Source organism: Cherax quadricarinatus, chromosome 78 (assembly GCF_038502225.1).
Source record: "Cherax quadricarinatus isolate ZL_2023a chromosome 78, ASM3850222v1, whole genome shotgun sequence".
NCBI lineage: Eukaryota > Metazoa > Arthropoda > Malacostraca > Decapoda > Parastacidae > Cherax > Cherax quadricarinatus.
In genome coordinates, this window is record NC_091369.1 from 7,098,437 (window position 1) to 7,110,580 (window position 12,144).

At 44.3% G+C, this 12,144-nt stretch overlaps 1 protein-coding gene across 1 annotated transcript in view; it reads left to right on the forward strand.

The window, feature by feature from the left end:
* Window positions 1-6,660: 6,660 nt before the first annotated feature.
* LOC138855021 (neprilysin-1-like) overlaps window positions 6,661-12,144 on the forward strand; it is a 20,096-nt gene continuing 14,612 nt past the window's right edge. Inside the window, exons 1-4 of the mRNA XM_070101635.1 lie at window positions 6,661-6,701; window positions 8,833-8,994; window positions 9,322-9,405; window positions 11,608-11,813. Of these exons, the coding sequence (XP_069957736.1) occupies window positions 8,853-8,994; window positions 9,322-9,405; window positions 11,608-11,813 (432 nt within the window). The 5' untranslated portion in view covers window positions 6,661-6,701; window positions 8,833-8,852. The remainder of the gene's footprint in view (window positions 6,702-8,832; window positions 8,995-9,321; window positions 9,406-11,607; window positions 11,814-12,144) is intronic.

Consider the following 12,144-nt stretch of genomic DNA (forward strand, 5'->3'; position numbering starts at 1 on the left):
ACCTTGGAACAAAGTAGTGTCATGTTACACTGGTGGAGGACGACCTTGGAACAAGGTAGTGTTAGGTTACACTGGTGGAGGACGACCTTGGATCAAGGTAGTGTTAGGTTACACTGGTGGAGGACGACCTTGGAACAAGGTAGTGTTAGGTTACACTGGTGGAGGACGACCTTGGAACAAGGTAGTGTTAGGTTACACTGGTGGAGGACGACCTTGGAACAAGGTAGTGTCAGGTTACACTGGTGGAGGACGACCTTGGAACAAGGTAGTGTCAGGTTACACTGGTGGAGGACGACCTTGGAACAAAGTAGTGTCATGTTACACTGGTGGAGGACGACCTTGGAACAAGGTAGTGTTAGGTTACACTGGTGGAGGACGACCTTGGAACAAGGTAGTGTTAGGTTACACTGGTGGAGGACGACCTTGGAACAAGGTAGTGTTAGGTTACACTGGTGGAGGACGACCTTGGAACAAGGTAGTGTTAGGTTACACTGGTGGAGGACGACCTTGGAACAAGGTAGTGTCAGGTTACACTGGTGGAGGACGACCTTGGAACAAGGTAGTGTCAGGTTACACTGGTGGAGGACGACCTTGGAACAAAGTAGTGTCATGTTACACTGGTGGAGGACGACCTTGGAACAAGGTAGTGTTAGGTTACACTGGTGGAGGACGACCTTGGAACAAGGTAGTGTTAGGTTACACTGGTGGAGGACGACCTTGGAACAAGGTAGTGTTAGGTTACACTGGTGGAGGACGACCTTGGAACAAGGTAGTGTTAGGTTACACTGGTGGAGGACGACCTTGGAACAAGGTAGTGTCAGGTTACACTGGTGGAGGACGACCTTGGAACAAGGTTGTGTCAGGTTACACTGGTGGAGGACGACCTTGGAACAAAGTAGTGTCATGTTACACTGGTGGAGGACGACCTTGGAACAAGGTAGTGTTAGGTTACACTGGTGGAGGACGACCTTGGAACAAGGTAGTGTTAGGTTACACTGGTGGAGGACGACCTTGGAACAAGGTAGTGTTAGGTTACACTGGTGGAGGACGACCTTGGAACAAGGTAGTGTTAGGTTACACTGGTGGAGGACGACCTTGGAACAAGGTAGTGTCAGGTTACACTGGTGGAGGACGACCTTGGAACAAGGTAGTGTCAGGTTACACTGGTGGAGGACGACCTTGGAACAAAGTAGTGTCATGTTACACTGGTGGAGGACGACCTTGGAACAAGGTAGTGTCAGGTTACACTGACGGAGGACGACATTGGAACAAAGTAGTGTCAGTTACACTGGTGGAGGACGACCTTGGAACAAGGTAGTGTCAGGTTACACTGGTGGAGGACGACCTTGGAACAAAGTAGTGTCATGTTACACTGGTGGAGGACGACCTTGGAACAAGGTAGTGTCAGGTTACACTGGCGGAGGACGACATTGGAACAAAGTAGTGTCAGTTACACTGGTGGAGGACGACCTTGGAACAAGGTAGTGTCAGGTTACACTGGTGGAGGACGACCTTGGAACAAGGTAGTGTCAGGTTACACTGGTGGAGGACGACCTTGGAACAAAGTAGTGTCAGTTACACTGGTGGAGGACGACCTTGGAACAAGGTAATGTCAGCAGCAGGGTGAACCTTCCTTCAGAGCTCCCCCAGAGAGAGGAGGGTGAGGCTCAGGGGGTGAGGAGCAGAGAAAGAAGTATCTAGGTCAGGGTACTAGCTGCAGGCACCCTCTTGCATCCCTCTCGTCCTTCCTCTTTCCCTCTCCCTCTCTCTCTCTCTTCGTTAGGTTTAGAATGATTTTTGCAAAATTATTGCATACACAAATTTTTGCTAGCCTTATTCGGCAAGAAGAGCGTTGCTATTTAAGCCAAAATCGCAAGTTTTACCTATTCGGCACGACATACGTATATATAATACTATATTAAAATTTAATGTTATCTTCGAGAAGTCTACGGAGAGTAGTAGCCAGAGTTCATTTTGCAACAACAGTAAACACTCAAATGTCGTAGATTCTGAGGTTAGTCAAGTTTTATGAGTACACTGACTGTACCACCACACATTGTACCACCACACACTACCACACTGCACCACCATACACTGTACCACCATACTGTACCACACACTGTACCACCACACACTCTACCACCAGACACTGTACCACCACACACTACCACACTGTACCACCACACACTGTACCACCACACTGTACCACACATTGTACCACCACACACTACCACACTGCACCACCACACACTGTACCACCACACACTACCACACTGCACCACCACACTGTACCACACACTGTACCACCACACACTACCACAATGCACCACCACACACTGTACCACCACACTGTACCACACACTGTACCACCACACACTCTACCACCAGACACTGTACCACCACACACTACCACACACTGTACCACCACACACTCTACCACCAGACACTGTACCACCACACACTGTACCACCACACATTGTACCACCACACACTACCACACTGCGCCACCACACACTGTACCACCACACTGTACCACACTGTCCCACCACACACTCTACCACCAGACACTGTACCACCACACTCTACCACCAGACACTGTACCACCACACTTTGTACCACACACTGTACCACCACACACTGTACCACCACACACTACCACACACTGTACCACCACACACTCTACCACCAGACACTGTACCACCACACACTACCACACTGCACCACCACACACTGTACCACACACTGTACCACCACACACTACCACCAGACACTGTACCACCACACACTGTACCACCACACACTGTACCACCACACACTACCACACACTGTACCACCACACACTGTACCACCACACACTCTACCACCAGACACTACCACCACACACTGTACCACCACACACTGTACCACACACTGCACCACCACACACTGTACCACCACACACTGTACCACACACTGCACCACCACACACTGTACCACCACACACTGTACCATACACTGTACCACCACACACTGTACCACCACACACTGCACCACCACACACTGTACCACCACACACTGTACCACACACTGCACCACCACACACTGTACCACACACTGCACCACCACACACTGTACCACCAGACACTGTACCACACACTGTACCACCACACACTGTACCACCACACACTACCACCAGACACTACCACCACACTGTACCACACCACCACACACTGTACCACCACAAACTGTACCACACACTGTACCACCACACACTGTACCACACACTGCACTACCACACACTGTACCACCACACACTGTACCACACACTGTACCACCACACACCACCACCACACACTACCACCACACACTGTACCACACACTGTACCACCACACACCACCACCACACACTGTACCACCACACACTGCACCACCACACACTACCACCACACTGTACCACACACTGCATCACCACACACTGTACCACCACACACTGTACCACTCTGTACCACACACTGCACCACCACACACTGTACCACCACACACTGTACCACACACTGTACCACCACACACTACCACACACTGTATCACCACACACTGTACCACCACACACTGCACCACCACACACTGTACCATCACACACTGTACCACACACTGCACCACCACACACTGTACCACCACACGCTGTACCACACACTGTACCAACACACACTGTACCACCACACACTGCACCACCACACACTACCACCACACACTGTACCACACACTGCATCACCACACACTGTACCACCAAACACTGTACCACAAACTGTACCACCACACACTGCACCACCAAACACTGTACCACACAATGCACCACCACACAAAGCACCACCACACACTGCACCAACACACACTGCACCACCACACACTGCACCACCACACAATGCACCACCACACACTGTACCATCACACATTGTGCCACCACGCACTGTACCACCACACATTGTACCACCACACACTGTACCACCACACACTGTACCACCACACATTGCACCACACACTGTACCACCACACACTGAACCACCACACACTGCACCACCACACACTGTACCACCACCACCACACTGCAACACCACCATCACCATACACTGCACCACCACCACCACACACTGCACCACCATCATCACCATACACTGCACCACCATCACCACACACTGCACCACCATCACCACACACTGCACCACCACCACACATTGCACCACCACCCCCACACACTGCACCACCACCATACACTACACAACCACCATACACTGCACAACCACCACCACACTGCACCACCACCATACACTGCACAACTACCACACACTGCACCACCACAAACACTGCACCACCACAAACTGCACCACCACATACTGCACCACCACAAACACTGCACCACCACATACTGCACCACCACATACTGCACCACCACAAACACTGCACCATATCACCACCCCACACACTGCACCACCACACGCTGCACCACCACACGCTGCATCACCACCACATCACTCCCACATACTGCACCACCACACGTTGCACCACATACTGCACCACCATATACTCCACCACCACACACACTGCGCCACCGCCACACACTGCACCACCACACACTGCACCACCACACACTGCACCACCATACATACTGCACCACCACACACTGCACCACCACACACTGCACCATCACACGCACTGCACCACCGCCACATACATCACTCCCACCACATATGGACAACCACAACATACATCACCACCAAACATTGCACCACCACCACCACACTGCACCACTACCACATACATCACCACCACCACATACATCACTACCACCACATACTGCACAACCACCACACACTACATCACCATCAACACATACCGCACCACCACACATTGAACCACCACCACCACCGCACTTCACCACATACACTACATCACCACATAAACTACATCACCACATACATTACAACACAGGCAAGTATACATAATAAAACTCTACGGATATCAGTCATGGGATTTAACCTTGCTCCAGTGAACATTCAACTGGCGCAGATCTGCCCTTACATGGAGTTCTAGTTAGCAACGGTACCAGCTGACGAAGGCGACGCAGTAGGAGTGATTAAGAGCCGTACAGGTGATCGCAAAGTAAGGGCGCACGGCGGACAAGGCGTGAAAATAGGGGTCCGGGATGGTCCCCTTTAACTTGAGCGTCCCAAGGGAGGAGGTATCAGCTCTCGGGGAAGCATCCCCCTCCCCCTGACCTACTGTGCCTCTTCCTCCTGCGGCCGCAGGCACTCTTCTTTCCTTCCTGATGGGGGAGAATGAAAGGGGGTAGCCTAGCAGGCCCTCGTATTCTTCTACCTCCTCCCTCGCTTCATTTTTTGTCTCCTCCCTCTTCTCCTCCTAATCATTTAATCCTTTTCATCTCCTCTTCCTGCTGTGACAGGCTGTGTGCTCGTCAGAGTTCCTGAACCTCACAACTGGTGTGTACTATTAATTAATTACTCTCACAAATTACTGTTTGTGTACATTCTCTTCATATAAAGCTAAACAATACTAGCCCTGACTACCCCCTAACATGTAGTGCTTTACTCTCCTTAATTGTAAAATACCTCCGGTACCCAGTTTGTCTCATTAACATTATTCATGGTTAAGTCTGTATGAAACATACAAACTTATGTTGAAAAACTCTAAAAGAAATAACATTGCCTTATTCAATGTTACAAGCTAAGTCAAAGAAGTTTTGGCTTTCTCAGTGTCGATCGCTCTAGACAAAAGATATATAAGGTCATTATGTAAGATACAGGAAGATGCAGGATGTACATGTATGGTACACAATACCGACAAGATGAAGAATTAGACACATGTGTAACATCTGGGTATCTTTATTGTAGATGTTTCGCACTACAGTGCTTTTATCAATACAAATTCAAGGACATAAAGGGAAGACAGTAGAATTATATACAAAAGACGAGATAATCAGTCCCTCAGCCTTGGAGTTGTTGATGAGCACCGGAGTCTGTAAGACTACAATGCTCATCACCAACTCCAGGACTGAAGGACTCATTACCACGTATTTTGTATACTTATATACTTCTACAGTCTTCCCATTATATCACTGAATTTGTATTGATAAAGCCACTGGATGGCGAAACATCTACAATAAAGATACACAAACTCTCCAAGATACAGAATACATGCTGTGTGAACACACTATGTATGTTTCAGTGTGCACAGCGTGAACAATGTTCACTTTGTGCACACTGAAACAATGTGTAAACTGAACCTGTGTCACACGAGAATATTTTTTTGCCACACGACACTCACTGCTGTCTAAAGTAATTATCAAGCCACAGCTGTCACTTGACAGCAGTCAGTGATGATCAGGAGTCTTTCTAACGTTTCCTCTCTAATTGTGACGACACTATTTGTGAATAAACGCATTTACTCTACTGCAATTCCAGCCCAAGTATACTGACAGTCTCCACAAATTTATATAATCTCATTTCCCGTATATAATATATAGGACCTATATAAATATAACCACTTGATAAATGTATATATTAATTCACATAATATTTTTGTGTTGGTAAATTTGAATTTCAGGATGAAATGTAACGATATATATTAGTAATATTTTCGTTTAAAATCTTATTTTTTCTTTGCAGATACGTCAAGAATATGCTTAACGAAGGAATGTGTTAAAACAGGTATGTGGTGTTTGATTTGTAGTATATTTCTTAGACCTTCTAAGAACACAGTCAAAAAAAAAATTAAGACTGAGACCTTGTGTGTATGTGATTGGCTTTCCAATAGGCACACTAGAAAAACTTTGGCTGATGGTGTTAAAGAACACAGATATACTGTAAGATATAGCCTGAAACACACTGCACACTTCTAACACTGACAGAGGATACCATCATGTTGTAGTTGCAGGTGAGGGTTCATACGACAATGGAGAAGAAAGATTTTAACTATCAGGACATGTAGACCACAATATGACAGTCTATCAGGACATGTAGACCACAATATGACAGTCTATCAGGACATGTAGACCACAATATGACAGTCTATCAGGACATGTAGACCACAATATGACAGTCTATCAGGACATGTAGACCACAATATGACAGTCTATCAGGACATGTAGACCACAATATGACAGTCTATCAGGACATGTAGGACAGTATCAGGACATGTAGACCACAATATGACAGTCTATCAGGACATGTAGACCACAATATGACAGTCTATCAGGACATGTAGACCACAATATGACAGTCTATCAGGACATGTAGACCACAATATGACAGTCTATCAGGACATGTAGACCACAATATGACAGTCTATCAGGACATGTAGACCACAATATGACAGTCTATCAGGACATGTAGACCACAATATAACAGTCTATCACGACATGTAGACTGCACTAACACAATCTTTAAGGAAGTGGAACAAAAAACGTAATGTGGTTTATACGGATTTTGCAAAGTCGTGACAAATGTGATTATTCTTGTCAATTATCTTCGTATAAATATTAGAAACCGATTACTGTCTCCTGTATAATGTTTGAAGGTTAAGAAATAAATTTACACTAAGAACGAGTTTATAGGTAAGGAGTAATTACCGACCTAATGTAAGCGATATTCACCTGATCTCTTCAAAACTTGGTAAACATTGCAACCTGACCTTGGAACTTTGCTCACGCTAGTCTCGGAACATGTCTCATCATAGTGCAGGCACTGTACTTACCACCTCCAGGACTCGAGTCAGGCTAACCAGTTTTCCCTGAATCCCTTCATAATATGTTACCTTGCTCACACTCCAACAGCACGTCAAGTCGTAACACTTGCCTCCACTAACTCTGGCTCCAGGATTAAGTCTCAAACAATTCTTTCGCAATGAAAGACCAAGATGATCTTTGTCATGTATATGAAATGATCAATGAAATATATCTGCTATACCTTTGTAGATGAGTGGTGGAGAGGGAGGGAGAGGGGAATTTCCGGGTTAGCATGGGCGGGTTTACTTAAGACACCTGCTGTCCCTGTTCACCTAGCAGTAAATAGGTACCTGGGTATTAGTCGACTGGTGTGGGTCACATCCTGGTGACAAAATTAGCCTAATTTGCCCGAAATACTCTGCATAAACATCACTATCACTTCACAATCTACATTAACCTCACTTCCCTATCTACATTAACATCACTTCCCTATGTACATCATCACTTCCCTATCTACATCATCACTACTTTATCCACTCTCATGTGCTTTTTCCAACTCATCAGAGTAGCTTTGACATGGTCCTCAACTCACCCACGTTATCCAATGTTACATTCACGGAGGACCGTCAAGTCCGTAGGGGTCATACCGCGCCTGGGGAGTGCGAGTCAATCAGGTTTGATCACATGATGGCCAAGATACAACAGCTCCAGTGCCTTGGATAACGATCCCATCTCCGGTACGACGAAGGTCAAACGAATAATAACTAACCCAAGACGCTCATATTATTATTATTAATGTATTTTATTACTTTTATTATTATTATTATTATTATTATTATTATTATTATTATTATTATTATTTCATTTAGCTCTCTTAAAGCTCCTCTATAGTTTATTTGTAAATGCGATTGAAAAGCTGATCCAAAACTGAAAAAAAACACATGTTAATGAGGCCTTTCCACGTGCTATTCAATTTTGGATATACTTAATTAATCGCATTTACAAAAAAATGCATTAGACAGAGCTTGGGAAGAAGGCTCACGGTATTATTATTGTTATTATTGCTGTTATTATTATATTAAAAACAAGAGCTTAACAGTATCTTGTGTGGACAGCTGCATCCTTACTGGCGGCAATGGATCAGACTGCAGACCCGTGTAATGACTTCTTCCAGTACGCCTGTGGCATGTGGAACAAGAAGCACATCATCCCTGAAGACCGAGCCTCTATCAACACCTTCGAGGTCATGGCTGACCAGCTCCAGAAGATCCTCAGAGGTAGGTACCGTCAGGTAGACAGCGGATCATTTAGGCAGACAGTGGATCATTGAAGTAGACAGCGTCTCACTGAGGTAGACAGAGGTTTCAAACATACAAAGGGCAGTATCATGTACAAAATTTAAAAAAGAATCACTGAAACCCCATTATAAGCGGTTCTCTGCAATCAGTATATGTACTCATTCAACCAAGACCAATATCCAACCACACAACCATCATAAGAAGAGTAACAGTTTCAAAAATTGTAACTAACCATTCAGGCTCTTAAAGAAGTGTAACCACAGAACCTTCCCAAGACGTATAACTAACTGAACAATCTACCAACAGGGTTGTTAGAGATGCCGGTGAGTCCTGTGGAGGGTGACGCCACCAAGAAAGCCAAGCTCTTCTACTCTGCTTGCATGAATACCAGTAAGTTTGTGTGAATACCAGTATGTATGAATGCCGGTAAGTTTGTATAAATGGCGGTAAGTTTGTATAAATGGCGGTAAGTTTGTATAAATGGCGGTAAGTTTGTATAAATGGCGGTAAGTTTGTATAAATGGCGTTAAGTTTGTATAAATGGCGGCAAGTTTGCATAAATGGCGGTAAGTTTGTATAAATGGCGGTAAGTTTGTATAAATGGCGGTAAGTTTGTATAAATGGCGGTAAGTTTGTATAAATGGCGGTAAGTTTGTATAAATGGCGGTAAGTTTGTATAAATGGCGGTAAGTTTGTATAAATGCCGGTAAGTTTGTATAAATGCCGGTAAGTTTGTATAAATGGCGGTAAGTTTGTATAAATGGCGGTAAGTTTGCATAAATGGCGGTAAGTTTGTATAAATGACGGTAAGTTTGTATAAATGGCGGTAAGTTTGTATAAATGGCGGTAAGTTTGTATAAATGGCGGTAAGTTTGTATAAATGGCGGTAAGTTTGTATAAATGGCGGTAAGTTTGTATAAATGGCGGCAAGTTTGTATAAATGGCGGTAAGTTTGTATAAATGCCGGTAAGTTTGTATAAATGGCGGTAAGTTTGTATAAATGGCGGTAAGTTTGTATAAATGCCGGTAAGTTTGTATAAATGGCGGTAAGTTTGTATAAATGGCGGTAAGTTTGCATAAATGGCGGTAAGTTTGTATAAATGCCGGTAAGTTTGTATAAATGGCGGTAAGTTTGTATAAATGGCGGTAAGTTTGTATAAATGGCGGTAAGTTTGCATAAATGGCGGTAAGTTTGTATAAATGCCGGTAAGTTTGTATAAATGGCGGTAAGTTTGTATAAATGGCGGTAAGTTTGTATAAATGCCGGTAAGTTTGTATAAATGGCGGTAAGTTTGTATAAATGGCGGTAAGTTTGCATAAATGGCGGTAAGTTTGTATAAATGGCGGTAAGTTTGCATAAATGGCGGTAAGTTTGTATAAATGGCGGTAAGTTTGTATAAATGGCGGTAAGTTTGTATAAATGGCGGTAAGTTTGTATAAATGCCGGTAAGTTTGTATAAATGCCGGTAAGTTTGTATAAATGGCGGTAAGTTTGTATAAATGGCGGTAAGTTTGCATAAATGGCCGTAAGTTTGTATAAATGGCGGTAAGTTTGTATAAATGGCGGTAAGTTTGTATAAATGGCGGTAAGTTTGTATAAATAGCGGTAAGTTTGTATAAATGGCGGTAAGTTTGTATAAATGGCGGTAAGTTTGTATAAATGGCGGTAAGTTTGTATAAATGGCGGTAAGTTTGTATAAATGGCGGTAAGTTTGCATAAATACGAGTAAGTTTATATGAACAGCAGTAAGCTGATGCAGAAGTTATTTTTCCCTCAGAAAACTGATACATCAACAGTGTTCTGCTACCTCTTTCTATAATGTAATTACATCAAAAGAAGCAAAACTTAGCTATGTTTGCATGTAAGAAATGAAACTGGTTAGGAAGGGTCGTAGGGGACGTCTGAGATGTGCGGCGGGGGAGGGGGTACGATGCTAAATCTGGTTTGTCATTTATGGAGAGTGTGGCACTCATCTGTATTTTCCATCTAGTGTGGCAGATACTGGTGTGTTATAACTGGTGTGCGATACATTTCTTTCGAGGTGGGGAGGGTAAGTTAACAGACCTTTGTGGTAATGCATATCATATCTAAACTGGGTTGCTGTTGTGTTCTGTTGAGTAGAATATATTGACTGCAGGGAAGACTAACAAAGCTAAGAGTTGTGTATGGATCGTGTGGTGGAGAGCAGTGTAACATATGGTGATTCTTGATTGTTTTGTATTCATTAATGTATCACCTGACAATTTATGCCATAACAAATCATGATAACCTAAATTTACAGTACGACAAATCACCAAATGTTGTATGTGTTTGGGATGTTCAACACATTCATCTGAACATTCTAAACACGTCTTACATAACATCTGGTAATTTATCATACTGTAAATTTTAATGATCATGATTTGTTATACATTGTGTTAGCCATGAAAAAGTTTAGGTACAAACTGAAAAGGAAATTTGCTACGACAATGAGACATGATAACTATCCAGGATAGACCGAAACGTCGCTTAAAAATATTCCTCTCAACGCTACGTCAGTTGTGAAGTGTTAGGACCGAGAGAACTGCTCAGAAAATTCACCATCTCTGCAGGCCAGATCGAGGCAACGGGAGACGGTCCCTTATCTGAGGTTCTGGTCTCCCTGGGAGGCTGGCCGGTGACGACGCCGAACTGGACGGTGCCAAACTTCTCCGTGGAGACCCTGATTGGGAGGCTTCGTGGAGATCTCAACCAAGGCATCCTAATCGACCAGTGGGTGGGACCCGACGACAAGAATTCCTCCGTCAACGTCATACAGGTGAGAAACCTCCTTTAATCTTACGAAGAAATCCTATACAAGGGAGAACCTTCTCAGTCACACGGGAGAGTAATTTCTTTTAGTTATGTAGGTGAGAAACATCCCTTAATCATACAGGTGAGAAACATCCTTTAGTCATACAGGTAATAAACATTCATTAATGACAATGTATGAACTCAATTTCTGTACTCTCTTTGGCCTCCTGAAATATTTGGGTACCTCATCCAGACTGTTATTTTTCTATTAAAAACAGGCGCCAAAACCGTATGGGTAACAGAGCGCTGTTCCCTTCAGGGTACTACGTAACAGGCCGTGTTCCCAGGTTACCTGG